The 16987-nt window shown below is 44.3% G+C and overlaps 4 protein-coding genes across 8 annotated transcripts; 2 read left to right on the forward strand and 2 right to left on the reverse strand.

Annotated features, from left to right (window-relative positions):
- The first annotated feature begins 229 nt into the window (after positions 1–229).
- On the forward strand, positions 230–1512 carry LOC108089833 (mannose-P-dolichol utilization defect 1 protein homolog). Its single transcript, XM_017188248.2, has 2 exons — positions 230–659; positions 723–1512. Exons 1-2 carry the CDS (start codon positions 572–574, stop codon positions 1394–1396), a joined length of 762 nt encoding a protein of 253 aa, XP_017043737.1. The 5' UTR covers positions 230–571; the 3' UTR covers positions 1397–1512.
- LOC108089836 (inosine triphosphate pyrophosphatase) lies at positions 1488–2301 on the reverse strand. The gene is made up of 3 exons (XM_017188250.2): positions 2078–2301; positions 1704–2013; positions 1488–1646 (listed from the first exon to the last, which is right to left on the reverse strand). The coding sequence occupies exons 1-3, from the start codon at positions 2199–2201 to the stop codon at positions 1505–1507; spliced, it is 576 nt and encodes a 191-aa protein (XP_017043739.1). The 5' UTR covers positions 2202–2301; the 3' UTR covers positions 1488–1504.
- Positions 2302–2467: 166 nt separating this feature from the next.
- LOC108089827 (UBX domain-containing protein 7) lies at positions 2468–4418 on the reverse strand. Its single transcript, XM_017188239.2, has one exon. It carries the CDS (start codon positions 4151–4153, stop codon positions 2666–2668), a length of 1488 nt encoding a protein of 495 aa, XP_017043728.1. The 5' UTR covers positions 4154–4418; the 3' UTR covers positions 2468–2665.
- A 270-nt stretch (positions 4419–4688) lies between these two features.
- Positions 4689–16009, forward strand: LOC108089841 (UHRF1-binding protein 1). Of its 5 annotated transcripts, none has more exons than XM_017188261.2 (18): positions 4689–5149; positions 6925–7126; positions 7276–7899; positions 8032–8734; positions 9060–9089; positions 9194–9286; positions 9344–10410; positions 10481–10640; positions 11230–11371; positions 11430–11978; positions 12040–12154; positions 12713–12733; positions 13620–13762; positions 13825–13948; positions 14009–14156; positions 14224–14398; positions 14459–14576; positions 14879–16009. In XM_017188261.2, the coding sequence occupies exons 1-18, from the start codon at positions 5106–5108 to the stop codon at positions 14927–14929; spliced, it is 4509 nt and encodes a 1502-aa protein (XP_017043750.1). In that variant the 5' UTR covers positions 4689–5105; the 3' UTR covers positions 14930–16009. The 5 variants fall into 5 exon arrangements, with proteins under 5 accessions (XP_017043750.1, XP_017043754.1, XP_017043751.1 ...); XM_017188265.2 differs by having other exon boundaries at positions 10481–10562; XM_017188262.2 differs by lacking the exon at positions 12713–12733.
- Positions 16010–16987: the final 978 nt, after the last annotated feature.

The following is a 16987-nucleotide window of genomic DNA, read 5'->3' on the forward strand; positions in this document are numbered from 1 at the left end:
AAGTTGTAATTTAAGCGAATGTTAACCAAATCGATAACCAACAGCCTGCCGAAGTTTAAGCCAATCATTTAACCTTTAAACCTCGTCCGATTCTTTACAAAGCTGCATTCAAAATGTACCCTTTAAGCTTTTCACAAATTTGCATCTTTCAATTATATAATAAAAAGAACTTTATATATGTCTGTCTTTTTAAGAATTCTTATTAAGAATTTATACTGGTCGTGCAGCACAGTGCAGCAGTGTTGCACAGCGCAAAAAACCACGTAGCGATTTTAACTTTTAGCGAAAGTTAAACGAAAAAAAAAACTCAAAGTCGGCAAACCACTGGTTAAGATAAAACCACCCTATATCTTATCAGTACGCCTTCACTCCCAATTCAATCCGATTCACTACCGGGCGGCTATTTCTTCTTCGGATTGAGCATTACGTGTGCGTGAACGTTGGCTTTCCATTTCATTCTTGGATCGGCCGGCCAGCTTGATAACACCGGTGCATAGTGAAAATAGAGGGCACTTTATAATTAAGACCCGACCTCCGTGATAAATTAAAGGCAATTGTCCGCAGCACAAAAATGACGGATCTTATCAGGCAGGGAGCGCTTTTCCTTATGAGCGAGAAGTGCTATGATAACTACTTCCTGGAGCACAACTTCCTGGACAGTAAGTAGCGAATAATTGAAGTGTATTTAATACTTATTAACGACTCACTAAATTTTCCCACAGTTCCCTGCTTTAAGGCATTGCTTAGCAAAGGCCTGGGATTGGCCATTATCGCAGGATCCGTGCTGGTAAAAGTGCCCCAGGTGCTGAAGATCCTCAACAGCAAGTCCGGCGAGGGCATCAATATAGTTGGCGTGGTGCTCGACCTGCTGGCCATTTCCTTCCACTTGTCCTACAATTTTATGCATGGTTATCCGTTTAGCGCCTGGGGTGACAGTACTTTCCTGGCTATCCAAACCGTCGCGATTGCCGTCCTGGTCCTGTTCTTTAACGGTCGCAAAGCTCAGTCTGGGCTCTTTCTCATCGGTTATTTGGTGCTGATGTACGTCCTTAATTCGGGTCTAACGCCCATGTCAGTCCTGTTTACCATCCAGAGCTGCAACATTCCCATCCTGTTGGTGGGCAAGTTATCGCAGGCGTACACCAACTATCAGGCTGGTTCCACAGGCCAGTTGTCCGCAGCCACAGTGATAATGATGTTCGCAGGGTCGGTGGCCCGCATCTTTACGTCCATCCAGGAGACGGGTGACGCCATGATCATCCTCACTTTCATTGCGTCCACCTTTGCCAACTCGGTTATACTGGGCCAGTTGATCTACTACTGGAACAAGCCCGCTGGTGCCGTCAAGGATTCAAAGACCAAGAAGCAGAAGCCCAAGAGCAAGAAGGATGATTAGAAAGGATGTAGGAGTAGTAAAAGAAAAAAAGATTTGAACTCGAAACTTAAGTTGCAACAACTTCTCGATATTGTAGAACAAATACGCAAAGTTTAAATAAATTCAGTCTTAGTTTATTTGCTTGTCCAGCTTGTCAAAGTGCAGCTGGAGCAGCGCCAAAGCACGATAACGATGGGAAATGGTGTTCTTTTCCGACTTAGGAAGTTCGGCGTAGGTCTTATCATAGCCTTTTGGCTGGAACACCGGGTCCCTGCAGTAAATTTAATTAGTTGTCAATTTTATCAAGTTAGTTACGCAAGTGACTCACCATCCAAAGTCTCGGGGGCCGCGGGGCTCTACGATAACGCCCTCGGTAATTCCCTTGAATATCAGGGGCTCTGCATCCACACCATCGCAATAGCCAAATGTGCAAATAGCCTGGGCGGATTTATCCTCCCAACCGTTTAGCAGGCGGAACAACCCCTCCGGCTTTAGCTTTTCCAGAAACCACTTAATGTACGGTCCCGGCAAACCTTCTAATGCATTGAAGCACAAGCTGGTGTCCTCCACCAAAACGGGTCCATTCACCTGGCGAGCAGCCTCCTTGCACTTCTTAATGGCAATCTCATCGATTTCACCTGGGGGATGACAAATATTTAAATGACATCCCGCTAATATACTATATAATGTTGCAGTACTCACCCTGCAATTCCGGAAGATCAATCTTTTTGGACACAATTGTGCGCGGGAAATTGGGTCCCAAGATGGCAACCAATTCCTCCAGCTTTTTGGCGTTGCCGGTGACAAAGGTAATTGGTTTCGACATGTTTAATTTGATCTTATTGTCGTCTTCAATTTAAACTATTAGGGCAAAATGTGTTCACCGCTTACGAGACTTAAGCATGTGGGAGAAATCAGCTGTTTTCTGTTTAGCTTGGGCGCGAAATCAAAAGCAGGGTGGTTATCGCTCAAAAGTTTGTTTCAACTCGCAACAGTCACAAGCTCTTAAGCAGGAACCATGTTATTTAATCGAATAATTTATTCATTATTTACCAAGCTTAGAGCTGCGAACTAAAAATCAAATACATTTTATTTAAGAGCCTTGACAGTAGCATTTCTAGTTGATTTTATTCAATATTTTTCACTTAGATTTAAAGACAAAATTTTATTTCATATGGAGTTTTTTTTTACTTGGGACGATAATGGGTTTTTGGGATGACAAAACTTTCAAATAAATAAACATACACGTGAAAACGTTTACCGCTTGACAACCTTTGGCCTATTGACCTCTTAGTCGTCCAGAGTGAGATGCAAATTGGCCGACGGATGCAGGCCGAGTTCCTTTAGGGAGCTGCCATTGTGCTCCGCCTCGAGGGATTTGCGCGGGAAGGCGCAGATGAGCTTATAGCCCTCCTGAGGGATGTGCTTGTGCGTTTGTCTGATGTACAGCCGCAAAGTCTGCAGTTTGGTGTCCGATGGCCAGCGCAACTGAACCATCTCATCGCTTCCGGCGGCGTTAAGCAGGCGCAGCTTCAAGGCAGTCAGTTCACTCTTGGCCTCGCCCAAGTGATTCTCATAGGAAGCGGCTGCCACACCTTTGAGCTCGTCATCATCGAACTCCTCCAGACTCTCATTATCGCTGGCTCCCTCGGTATTATCCTCTTTCTGCGCGCCTGCACCTCCGTTTTCGTTAATGGAATTCTTGATCGCCAACTCTAGCTGCTCTTCCTCTGTGAGCTCTAGAATTTTGGCCCGCTTCTTGGGAGTTCCCTTAGAGCTGGCCGTCGAGGAGCACGAGGCCTCCGGGTCCACCTCCTCGTCATCGTCGATGTAAGTAACCGACCGCTTAGAGGTGCTGGGTGCATCCTCCTGTATAAAATCGCGGTGATCCTTCAAAAACTGCCTCAAATCGGGTAGGATATTCTCCAGCTTCGGCTCCACACTGCGCCACACTTCCTCGCCTGTGCGCGGATCGATGACGCACAGGTAAGGTAGTGTGGCGCAATGGTAGAAGGCCACGAAGCGCCGACCTTCCGAGGTGTCGTTATCCACTTGCCAGAAGGTGAACTGGCGCCGTATCAGTTTTTTCAGCTCTTTATCAGACCAGACATCACGGTTTAGGGTCTGGGACTGGAAGTTGTCGTCCTGCACATTGACCAGCAGCCAACGCTGCCGTTTGGTGGCAAACTCCCTAGCGGCACTTAGCGATCCGGAGTACAGGATGTCTGTGGGCGGGCGAAACAGGTCTCCGAGGCGGGATGTGCTGGTGGCCGTTCCCGTCGTGGACCGACTGTTGAGTGCCATGGCCTGGCCGGCCACCACCATTTGGGCGGCTCGTCCACGGCGCATACGATGGGCATTGGGGTCGGCATAGACGCCGGTGGCTTGCAGTTGCTCCTCCATCAGAGCTCCCTCGCGGGCAAAGTCCCTCAGGGGATAGACCTTAACTCGCTGGCTGACTCGTGATAGCCGACTGCTGCTGCCCGACGCAAAAAAGTTGTCGTCCTCGGGCAGGATCAGTTGCTCCCTCACAGGGGCAATGGGCGCCCTCACCTCCTCCTCGTCGTCCAGCAGAGGAAGCGATGTGGCTGTGCCTGCTGCAGCCGAGGAAGTGGAGGCAGCTTGTCCGGCGGCGCCTCCTTGTTCGAAGAACAGAGCCACGGCGGCGGAAACATCGTTGGCACAGGCTCCCAGATAATGTTTGGCCTCCTCCGCCGTGCAGGCGGTCACCTCAACCACCTGGTCCACCAGCGCGTCCGGCGCCTCGCTACTGGACATGTCTCTGCACAGGAGTTTTCTGTTTTTTCGCTTGTTAAGATGCGTAGTCGGGAAAATGCGAGTAAACGGGAAAATAGTGCGATTTTCCAGGGACAGATAAATGCGTTCGCACAGCTGTGAGTGCTGGAAAACGTCTGTTATGCGTACGTTTATTTCCAAAAAAGCTTATCGATAGTCAAGAATAAAAAAAATTATTAATATTTAAATATCGGTTATTAATACCTTTTTATCTACAAAATACTTTGAAAGGTTGTTATCTTGCAGCCACAAATAAATTTTGAAAAATTACGCAACAAACTATGCCTACTACATTTTTAATTTTAAACGTTATTGGTACCAAATAAGATACAAAAATATTAAATATAAGGTAAAATATAATTATCTAAATATTGGCCTGTTAATATTAAAAATCATAGAAAGATTTCAAAATTTAATTTAGTCGATTAATTGTTTACACGCCAAAGTCGTCACCTTCTCAACTCAAGTATCACTCCAGTTGAAGTGGTTATTAAGCACTGCCTTTTCAATCGTGTTGCAACACTACTCGGGTCAGCAGCAAAAGAAGAAGAAGCAGCAACAAGACTTTGCGTATCTTGCGCGAAAATCGAGATAAGATTGGCAATCGAAGGGGTCTACGGAACATGACTAATCCGAGCTCTATTTGATCGGAAGTATTCCCATCCGCGAGTGACCTTGAATATGTGAGCGTCGCGAATCGGAGAAAACCGAAGTCAGTACTTCGCCAGCAGCCAGTTCCCAATCAGATTTAAGTGCAACAGTGAGAAAAATTGAAAGTGATTTCTAGCTCAACAAAAGCCCAGTGCCATTTGGTCAAAATCCCAATGAATTTTAAAGGAGTTATGCTGCGGGAAATAAGTTGAACTTCTCATCCCGGGGAAGCCGTTTTTTATTTGTTTACTTATTTATTGTTGTCCGCTGCTGACGTCGCAAGATGGTATCGCTGATAAAGAACCAACTTCTCAAACATTTATCCATGTAAGTGCATAACCTTATCTGTGCCAGCAAATCGAATTACGAAATCTAATTAACTGCAGTTGGGTGGCAACTATAATCAGATTGCAACGAGGAGAACTTGGAGACGGAATTGATTTTTCCCACTTTTCCGTGTTCCCTGTCTGTCGCTCTGAGATTCTGTGTGTGTGTGTATATTTTTCACAGCTTCCCACCCGCCCCACAAGTGCCGTTATTCCACCTGTATTGGCCCGCTTTTATGCCTTCTTTATCGTTTATCGTTTTGACTTGCCCCATGCTAATTTGCCAAGCATCCCCTTTTCTTCCCCTTTTTAAAGTAACAAGTGGATGGCCAATTTCCCACCCACGCACTTTTATATTTTCTTTTTTCTCTACCATAACTGTCTTTTTTTTTTGCTGGCGCCGCATCGTCGTCACTGCGAAATCGAATTCCCCCCAACTCGTTTTTCCAGCATTTGCATGCGAAATTCAATTTTCCGTCCTTTCCTTGCCGCAATATGGTTTACTTAACGGTTACTTGATAACCTTGCCAAGAAAAGGGGCTCTTATGGCAATGGAACGGCGCCATACAAACATGGAAAACAAGTGTTTATTTGTGTACTTACAATTATAAACATTTTACCCCAAGAGAGATTTTACAGATTCGGTGCATACCTATGCACCGAAAAAAGCTTAAAAACTCATTATTAAAAAAGTTTTTTTAAACCTACAATTTTCTGATATTATCAAACTTCGAATAAATCTTTATAATTCATCCATAAATATAAACATATATAATTATGACAAGCAGTGAAGATTATGCTTATAAAACTAGGGCCATAAACTTATAATTGATAAGAAAACCAACAAATCAAATGGCACAGTTATTGAAATATAATGAGTTTTTGATAGAAATCGAGTGGGCTGTTCAACTAAAATCACAATAACATTTTCCCATTAGGCGGTCAACTTTTTGACCTTTAACAACTTAGTTAATTAGCTTTCAAGTGGGGTTACCAAGGGAATAATGTTGGGAAGGCTTCTGTTTTCATGCCCAGTTTCGAGCATTTCTTTTTATATACCTACTTGTCTCCACGCATGAACTTTAATATGTCAAGTCCTGCCACCTGCTTAAACAAAGCAATATTTACCCGTATACACATTGCCATTGTTTTGGCCCCTTTATGCCTTTATGTCTTTGTGCGTTACTTTCCACCTTCCCTTTTATTTCGTTTCCACCTAGGAAGTTCTCTTCCACGCAATTAGGCTGCAAACAAGCCAACTTTATAACATAACACGGCCAAAAAGTGTAAATGCAAAGTAAACTTGTTGCCCAAGTTGTGAGGGAAAAGTTAAAGAAAAGCTTTTTATTCCCCCGTCGGGGCTGCTGGCATTTTTTGCTTAACATAAAGTTAGGGAAGAGGTAGCCAACCTGATCGGCATTTATAATCACCCAGGGTATTGGATGGGCATTCCCTAAAGCTTAAATAAAGTTCTTAAGTAACAAGTTGTGGAATTCCGCTCCCGTGAACCTTTCGCCACTTTGAACCAATCAGTGTCTTTATTTCGATTTCAATTATGCCCAGCCATTAGCGGGAGAAATGGGTCAATTGGTGGCAATAGCAACCATCTGGCGCCGACAGTTCACTCGCTTCAAACCCCTTCTTAGCTTCAATCCCCCATTATTATTCTCGAACGCCCTGCAAATGCGATGTGACGTGTGCGATGAGGCTGAAATAATTGGCGGAACGAGCAGGCGACTCCTTGGCTCTCTCTCATCTTTATGTCTTTACTTTTAGCTATACGAAGAACCTTTCCTCGGACAAAATTAACCTGAGCACCTTTCGCGGCGAGGGAGAGCTATCGAATTTGGAGCTGGACGAAAGAGTGCTTACGGAACTGCTGGAACTCCCCAGTTGGCTGCGACTCACTTCCGCCTGGTGCAATCATGTCTCCTTCCGGATTAGCTGGACCAAGCTCAAGAGCGTGCCCATAACGCTGGTGAGTAAGCCTTCGGGATTAAGTCAAATAAAGCAGTGAATGACATTCTGTCCAGCATTGTGCACTTTAAAACATTTACTGCTGTTTCTTTAGAAGACTTTCTGTATAATAGAATGTGTTTAATTAAATATCTACCAATTTTTGTTTAGACCCTCGATGAAGTTCGCATCACCATTGAAACCTGCAACCCAACGACACGCGATGCAGGCGGAGGATCTGGAGCCGGCGGAGCAGGATCTCCCACGGCTGCCGCCGCTGCTCTGCCACAAGTGCCGCAGGGAAAGTATAGCTTTATCCACAAGGTGGTCGATGGGATTACGATTGTGGTCAACACGGTGAACGTGAACTTCGTGAGCGCCGCCTTTACCGCCTCCGTTCAGATGTCGCGCATTCGTGTCGAATCCAAGACGCCGAAGTGGGCAAATGCCGATCTACGGCTGACGCGGCTAAAGGACGCTCAGAAGGGTATCATACTGATCTTCAAGGAGCTCTCCTGGCAGACGGTGCGCATCGAGGCCAGTTCCACGCAGGACAAGTCGCTGACCCCGCTGCGACTACTCACCAATCATGCCAGGTGCCGGATTACTATCCGGAAAAGGCTCTCCGACTGTTCGCTGCTCGCTTCCCGCCTGGTCCTAATCCTGGACGATCTGCTGTGGGTGCTGACCGACTCGCAGCTGAAGGCGGCTCTGCATTTTGTGGACTCCCTGTCCGGATTGATCAAGGCAGCCACTCATGCCACCCAAAAGACCAAGGCAGCACGCAAAATGCAGGTGAGATTGTAGAAACTAAACTTATTTATTATTAGAGGGAATTTTCCTTTTTCTAAGACGAAGAGATAAGGTTTGATGTTGACCTTCAGGTTCATCATTTGAATTGATTATATTTTCTTGCTGCTTTTATAGACACTGCCCGAGTACAAGGCCCAGGTGGAGCAGCAGCAGAATCGTCTCTCCGAATCAGCCCACACGACCAATGCTCAGCGCATGTTCAACGCCTTCGATGTGCGGGAGACCTCGTACCACTTCTTTAGCCAGCGCATCGATCTCCATTTGTGCGACGACGAGGGAGATGGACGTTCCAGTTATCCGGATTTGGACAAGGGAGGAGCCTTGCAGGTTTCGGTGACCGCTTTCCAGGTGGACTACTATCCCTACCATTTGGCCAAATCGGATCGTTCCCATTGGGCCAAGTACAAGGAGGCTTCGGTGGCGCCGGCTCTGTGGCTGAAGGAATCGCTGAATGCTTTTCGTGAGGCAGTGCTCAATTTGAGTCAGCCGAATCGACCCGCCACACATGCACCACTCGAGCGGAGCACACCCGCCTCACCCATTATGCTCAGTGCCAGTATGCTGGGCTCGCAACACGGTGGTGGCAGCTTCTCCAATGGCAGCAGCACGCCCACGGCAGCAGGAGTGGCAGGGGGATCGGGGGGATCCATCGGTTCTGGTTCCGCCTCCGTCAACAGCCAACTTTCGCAGCAAAGGAGCACCCTGGAGAACTTGGCCAAGCTAATGAGTTCGTGCGTAATCCTGCGTATCGAGGACTTTACTTTGTATCGAGTCACCACATCGGGAAAGAAGGCCATGCCCAAGGAATTCGTTTCGGGTATGGATTTATCCTGAAATGAAGCAAACATCACTTACAAACCACGCCCACATAACAGTCCACAAACATAACACTTAATTAAACAGGCTTCACTTTTGTGAACTAAGTTTTTGACAGGATTGAATCCTAAAACAAAGAACAATTCTTTAAGATTTTCTTACAATTAATAACTTAATTTGCAAAAGTGATTCCTAAGCATCTTCAACTAATGTAACAATTTGGCATATCTCTTTCTCTCGTTGCTTCTAACTGACTAAACCATTCCATCCATGAATCATGTAAAACGCTTTTATTGTTGTATTCGTTGTTGTTGTTGCCCTTGTAGCGCAACATAAAAGGAAGAGCAAATCCTCAGGTGAATATCATAATCGATACTAACTTTGCTGATGTCATGTTGCCTTTCAATTAAAATTAAAATCATTTTCTTGATAATTTATTGATTATGTCACATGCTTACAGGTGACAAGGATCGATATTCCTTTCCCGCCGAGATGCCCATTATACACGCGGAGTATACTTACTTCTATTATCCCGGGGACTTTGTCTTTCCATGTAAGTGTGGAAGAAATACCATTATTTGGTCGAGTATCATCAATGTTTCCTTTGCAGTACCTCCCTCAAAGGTTTTCGTGCATGTGAATCCCATTCAGGTGCACTTCGATCTCAGCTCAATACTGTGGCTCAACTCCTTTGGCCTCAATCTGCGCGAGAGTCTGCTGCGCACTAGCGTTGGATCCCAGAGCACTCTGCAGCTGCCGCGCGGCTCGATTGCCTCCAATGGCTCCAATGGCACACAGAGGGCGGCCGTCAATGTAGACCCGGAGCCGAATCTGATGTACATGGACGTCAAGGTGGAAGCGATTATGCCGCGTGTCGTGATGGAGGCGGCGTTAGACGCGCCCAGCCAAAAGGACCGGCCCAAGACCATGCAGATCCAGGTGTCGCGCTTTGCGCTGACCAACATCCGCGAGATGGGAAGCTCCAGGGCGGATCTGGCCCAGGCACTGCACTCGCTGCAGGAGGGCTCCTTGGTCTTTGGCTCCGGCTTTCCCTCCGAGGAGGGCGACATGTGCATCGTGACGGATCGCATTTTGTCCCACGTCGCTGCCTCGGACGTGAGCATGATTTCGGCCGGTTCGCCGACGATGGGTCAGCAACTGCCGCGATCCGCATCCACGCAGTACCTATCCCGTTATGTCATGTGGCTGGAGCCGCGGGACGTGTGGTGCATCAAACTGGACCCGATTTGGGTGGATTTCCTGGGCGCCCGCTCGCTGGGCCCCAACAAATCCATACCGTTCGTCGACGCGGTCCCCATCACACTGTGGCTGCACTCCGGCTCCGCCCAGGCACAACTGGATGTGGGAAAGAGCGGAACGGCGGCCAGCATGGAGAGCATGGGCCTGGCCCCGCTGCCCACGCTGCCGCCCCTCCAGCCGTGCAATCCCTTCCTGAGCGACGAGGATGTGCGACTCGCTGGCGTCGCCGCGGGAGAATCTCCGCCTGCTGCTGCTCCGCCGGACCGCACGGCGGACGTACATGCCATTGCGCACATTTCGAACCTGGTCAGCCTCCAGATCGATCACTACCAGCTGCTCTTCCTGCTGCGCCTCGCCGAGGAATTGAATGAGATGTCCACGTTCCTGAACTTGGATGCCGAGCGCATATTGCAAAAGGTTTGGATTGTCTGGTGTTGAGAATTGATGAAATGATTGGTAATCCATATTCTCGGCTTGTAATCCCCAGCAAAACGAACCAAAGTCGATCATTTTTGGGTGCGTTGTGCCGCAGATCGAGGTGACGCTCGTGATGCCATCGCCAACACCTGGTAAGGAATCAAGTGGTGGTGATGCTGAAAGTGTCGTACCCGATTCAGCTAGTTTGGGTGATGATTTACACATGAATAGTAAGAATTTATATATCTTTTGTTGTCTCTTCTTCAACTCTCTTTAGTTTTAATGGTTAAGTGACCCACAAACTAACTAACTCACGACCGAACTCCATCCAGTGGAGTTCTCTGCGATCTAACACAACCACACACACGACTCTAGTTAGTGTCTAACTCACACGTAGTTGTCACCGATATCGTGTTGTTCTTAGTCCCAACCCAGATACTAACCCCTCACCACTCAGATCACCAGACTAACTAGAATCCTAATAGGAGCCAGTTCACACTTGCCGCTGTAATTGTCGCTTTCGAATCGTACCTTAACTTTTACAATTGTTATGCGTTTAGGCTGGGCACCTAGGACCTTCGACACTCTATTTAGGAGTAGTTTGACTAAAGCCGAAGGGAAAATTTAAATATTTTCATCACATTTTAACTGCTTTCCCCGAGGCTTCAGTTAAACACTCCTTCTAATTATCTCGCATGTCTTTTTGTACTAAATTACTAACCCAAGCAGCAATTTTAGTGCATATCTAATATTGTAAAGTGATCGTAAAATTGAACTTCTGACGAACATTTCCAATTAACACTGATAAATCCCAACCAGGCGGCAACATAACCTGGCCCACACCACCGCCATTGGATCAGCTGAAGAGCAATACCTTCGGCAGCGTAGAGACTCCATCCCCGGTTACCAATGACCCGCCTTTCGACAGTGGCATACACATATCCAATCCCAATACACATGGGTGAGATAAGCATGTCCTGGCAATGAGATGCTCTTAACTAATTTATCTTCCATTGCAGCTACAATGTGCAGATACAGAGTACGCCCACCATGGCCTCTTCCACGCCAAGTCAGGGATCTCGCCCGGATACGGGTATTTCCATGCAGTCGCAATCGATCTCGTCCGCCTCGAAGAGCGGCAAAAGCGTGGCCAGTCGATCCGGGGGAGTGGACACCGTGCCCAGTCTCACCAAGGAGTTCAACTCCGGACTGCTGTCCATGAAGAAGGGCTTCTCGAGCTTCATGACCTCCATTGATTCGGCCATTAAATCGGGCACCCCCAACGACGATGCCAGTGATACGTTCTCCATTCAGAGTGACATTAGCTCCGATTCGGAGAACTTTGCCAGTGTGATGGGCGACGACAAGACCATGGACTGCATGGACGTGATGTTCCGGCTGAATCCCTTCACCAATGACAACAACATGAAGGCCTCGCCGGTGGAGGTGGCCAGCGAAGTGTACGAGGAGCAGCCGAGCAGCTATAAGACGAACATGTCCTCACCGTCGGAACCCTCGGAGGGCAGCACCTGGCGGCGACGGGATCTGGTTTCCATGGCCACCTTTAGGTAGCTTCAGTTTGATAAGAATCCCTAAGAACTGTATTTTAATTAGATTTTTCAATTCCAGGTTGACCACCGTGGAGCTGATTCGCCAGCAGGAGGGACCCAAGTCATCGGTTCGCCTGCAGGTGGCTGCCGTTTCCTGCGATGAATGTGGAGCCATTCCCTGGGACGAGTTGCAGGTAGTCTTCTCCGACGGTTTCCATTTGCTTTTGCTGGAATATTTTCAGTTTCTTGTCTTTCATTTGTTTTGTGTTTGGTTTGTAAATACCAAAATAATATTTATTCTATTGTGATTCTTTAGTTCCTCTAAAGATTTTGCTCAACTAAATGTTTTGCGCTTAACTTTTTGCATGTTTCGATATCTTTTATCCGAACATTTTCGAATATAAATCACTTTTAAAGTTGATCCGTTCTGTTCATCTGTTGGGGAGCCCCCGAAAGTTTATTTAAAGCAAAAGATTTCTTTCTGTAAGATAACTTATCATATAATCATTTTCTCATTATATTTTCTCTCTTCTCTCTTAAAACAAATATTTAATATACTCAAAATCAATCTCAATGTGTGCTAATCAAAAACGAATTCGAAACCAATTATTGTGCTCAACTCTTTATAATCAACATGAAACGAACACTTGTAAATTGAATTATGACAATCCTTACATGACACAACTTTCAACAATTACAACCAACAATCACCAACAACTACAACAACCAACAACACTTCAACCAAATAATAGATCGCGCATCAAGCAAACAAGGTATAGAATGTACAAAATTTGAAATTCCTTACTTAATTAATTGCTTAAGATTATGATTTTATTTTGCCGCTTTGTATATACTATCGAAATTCTTATTTATTAACATAATGGTTTAATGGTTTTTGGTGCGACCGTTTTCCTTTCATTGTAGTGGACTTTTGGCTTGATCGCAAACGCATTTTGGCGTTCTTGGCCTCTAGTTGAGTAGTTAATAGCTTGCCGTGGGTCGTTCATAGCTGGTAGCCACTGTGAACGTACCCGGAATTAATATGATCAAGCGTTTCTGGCTTTGTAGCAATCGCTAAACTCTTGCGGAACTTGTTTGGAAATGGTTTACTGATTCGATTGTTATTTATAAGCATGAAGCCGGTTAGACGAAGCTATCTCCAAACATTTGCTAGTTCTTCCCACACAATAAGTACATGCCTAGTTCCCCAGCCCGAATTCCATTTGATTTTATATTTTCCTTGGTATTGCTTTGTTGATGACTTATGATTTGCAACGAATTGGTTTATTCGGACGCGAGAGATCGTAAAAATACCGCAGGCAAATGCCTCCGAAATAAGTACAGTAGAACAACAGAGAAACAGCACTCACTGACCCAAATAATTGGCCTCATAAACCAACCGACTAACCACTGTACTGGTAAAACTAACAATGTAACTAAATACACCCGCTTCTTCAACAAAGGAACATTTTTCCATCTTTCCCATAACACCCACATCAACACAATCAAACCCACTCGACTCGAATCCACATTGCATGGTGTTGCCTCGAGCTTGGCATGTCGTTTCCGAAGTAGCTGTTTCCAAAGTAGCTGATCATGATCACAAATTTATTGGGCTTGAATTAAAAATACTGTTTGTGTTTTACCCCTTGAACTCAGACGAAGTTTGGAGCTCGTTGCAAAGCCTGGAATCTGGCGCCATATAATCCAGAGGCTCCGCCTTGCATTCGACTGCGTTTGGAGGAGACCCTGGACATGCCAAAGGAAATTGAAGGCATCATCGATCGCAAACGCATCCAAAGGTGAGAAGGAATAAACAATATATAGTTTATGTGTTTAATATTTATACCTGTATTTTCTTTAGCTGGATAACTCACCATGCCGAAATACGTGTGAAAGACATAAACTTGGATCTGTCGATGAGCACCGTAATTGGATTGGGTGATCTGGCCGAGGATGAGGTCATTTCTCCGCCGATGCCAGTGACCGTAAGATATTCTCAATAACCTCTCTTACATACCTCAACTTATTCATTTATTTGTTCTAAGGTAAATCTGGAAAATGTACGCATCAATTTGCTTGAGGACCGTCCACCCGTAAATATTACCTCACCGGGTCCCGTGCCCATAAATCTGTGCATTGGTCGCATGCGCTTGGAGCGTGACAAGAGTGGATTGCTCAACATCCAGCCTATAGGTGGGATCTAGCTATTTCCGGAATTTGTAATTTATGGCATTTACTAATTATGAATTTTGGACGACAGATACAAACATGAGTGCCGCGCAGCATCAGGCGCTGGGCAGTGCCTTATTCGGAGCCCCTCGAGAGCGTGATCGCGAATTGCTTTCCATGCAGCTGGTAATGCAGCAGATGAAGCTGGACAACGATCAACTGCGTCGGCAACTTGTGGACTCCAAAGTCAATACGGATAATTACAGGTAAGGAAATTAAATAAAATAATAAAATCAGTTACTCACGCTTCGAAGTATCTCCGATAGACAAAAGACCAAGCAAGAGGCGGATGTGCTGCGATCTTATTTGAAGGCCGCCCAAGATGACATCAGCATACTGCTGGAGGAGAAGAAGGCCTTGCTGGACACCATTCGTTCCCTGCAGGTAATTCCAGGGGCTTTGCTTCTAAAGCACAAGACTTTCTCACCGTTTCACTGTCTCTAACTTTGTTGACCGTAATGTTCACCTTGACACCTTATTGCTGTTGTTGTTGTGCGTAAAGTTAAATCTCGTTAAGCTTAAGAACACCACAAATAATAATGCAAGGATAAAAGGTCAGTTAACGCCCAGCACGCTTTTGAGCCTTGCCTGCACTTCCCCACAACTTTTCACACGCGTTCTTGCTTCCTTTTACCCCATCTCATCTATCTCGAAATGATCTAAGGACTTGGCTTGTTTTCTTATAGGTGCAACTGACCTCATCGAATATGAGCCGAAAGAGTGACGGCAACAGGTAGCACAACTGCATGGACTGCATACAATGCTGCGGCGAGAACAATAATGCCTAGCCTTAGGCTCCAGCCAGTATGCCGTGTAGTCAGACGACAGTTCCCTCTACAACGCCATGACGTCCTTAGCATCATCGCCATTCGCTTTTGAGTTTAGCAGAAGACTGAGCCGTTCCGAAAACGGACACTTTTCACGTTGCCGTTCGTCATTCTTACTTATACAAGAACTTTTACGTATACTCGGAAATCTATAGCTATATATATTGTTTTCATCGGTTTTAAGCTGCCACAAGCTTTTGCTATCGTTCCAAAGAATGCTTTATTTTTTATTGTTTTAGATTTTTGGAAAGACTTTATGTTGATCTATTGCATAGCCTTCTCAAAAAACAGACTTTTATCTAAACTCCATTGTTAATTATTAACTAAATGATAATCAAAACGAAAGCTCGAACTATGTACAGTCGTGTCATTGATATTGCGCCCACTCAACATATTGTATATTAAAGCTTATTCCATAGATATTGGATAGGACATATTGTTGTGATTCATGATCATATCAAACTGAATTCTAGTATCTGTATGCATTGCTGTTGTATCGTGTGCTAGCGAGTATTGGCCAAATTTATTATATTGAACTTTATAGTATTCTCTCCGATGGGATGGACTCATCAAAGAGCTAAAGAAATTTGTATTCGTCTTCTCATTGCATTCCAATTGACTCGATCATTGTTTGCTTCAACTATTAATCAAAGCTAAATACACAATGCAATAAAATAATCAAAAGTGTTATAGTCATCCTATACCTTCTTACTAATAAAATGAAACTAAAATCAAAAGTACCATTTTCAGTAAATAAAAAAACTCAAGTCAGTAACGCGACGCATATACAAATTTTAAATTAAAAGTTTTCATATTTCAAATTGTAAATGAACAAAATGTTTCTATTTGTATTATAAAGTTTAATATTAAACTAAAACGATTATTGATTGTTATACATTATATGAAAGTTTTCATCTGTAGCTAGGCGAAATAAAACATAAAAAATTGAAGTCATATTAAATATTGCAAATATATTCAAATGTAAATGTTTGTTCCATGTGTTTTACTTTGGGGCCACCAACAGGACAGTTCTCGAGGGATTACTGTAGTAAAAGGTAATTAATGGTTTTAGAAAAACAACGAGGGGTTTACTTTTATAAGAGTTTATTTTTATTGAAACTTTACGATCATAGCCAACTGCTGTTGCTGCTGTTGTGTCTCATTCATAGAATTAAATACTTTTTAGAGCGGTTTCTGTTGCTGCCTCAATCTCTATTCGTGGCAAACTCCTGTTTTTCTTGCGATTACATATGTAAAGTTGCACTAAATTAAAGATAAACCCTTGAAAAGTTGCACTTAAAAATTTCGATCTTTCGTCAGGCGATGTCTTTGTTTATCTCACTTACATTTTGTATACATATATATTTCAAGTGTATTAATTTGCAAAAATATCTATTGGTATATAGTCCGATTTAGAAGAACGCCTAAAATACAGTTATGGGATAAACTGCACATGCACATATGTATGTAAGTACGTCTATGTGTGGGGGATCGGGGGATCCATCAAAGTACGCAATCGAAACGCAAAGTTTGTTCAACAATCAAGCAACAAAGAGTTACAGTAATAATAGAGCAATAATGAACATTTAAGCTACAATTGTAATGACATTTGCGTATTGCGTATGCCTTCGCCTCAAATAAATTTGCATTAAATATTTGATTTAATTTCATGTAAAATGCTTACAAATTAATTGTACAATGTGAAACAAGGCCATTTATGTAAATGAAGCGGTAAAGCTGCTCGAAATTCTTTTCTTCGTTACGATTTATGATTAATGTTTGCATTAATGTCTCCTTCAGTAACAGGCGCGTGTTTAATGACTTACTGATCAGCTTACTTATAAGTAGGTATATATTTATTTTTGTTTGTTCTTTATTAAAAAATGCTAGAAAACACAAAAATCATTAGTTGTGGATTTTTTTACTTCATTTTTTATTTGATTTTTTCTTGTTTGTTTGTTTTAAGAG

Source organism: Drosophila ficusphila, unplaced genomic scaffold (genome assembly GCF_018152265.1).
Source record: "Drosophila ficusphila isolate 14025-0441.05 unplaced genomic scaffold, ASM1815226v1 contig_412, whole genome shotgun sequence".
In the NCBI taxonomy this organism is placed as follows: domain Eukaryota; kingdom Metazoa; phylum Arthropoda; class Insecta; order Diptera; family Drosophilidae; genus Drosophila; species Drosophila ficusphila.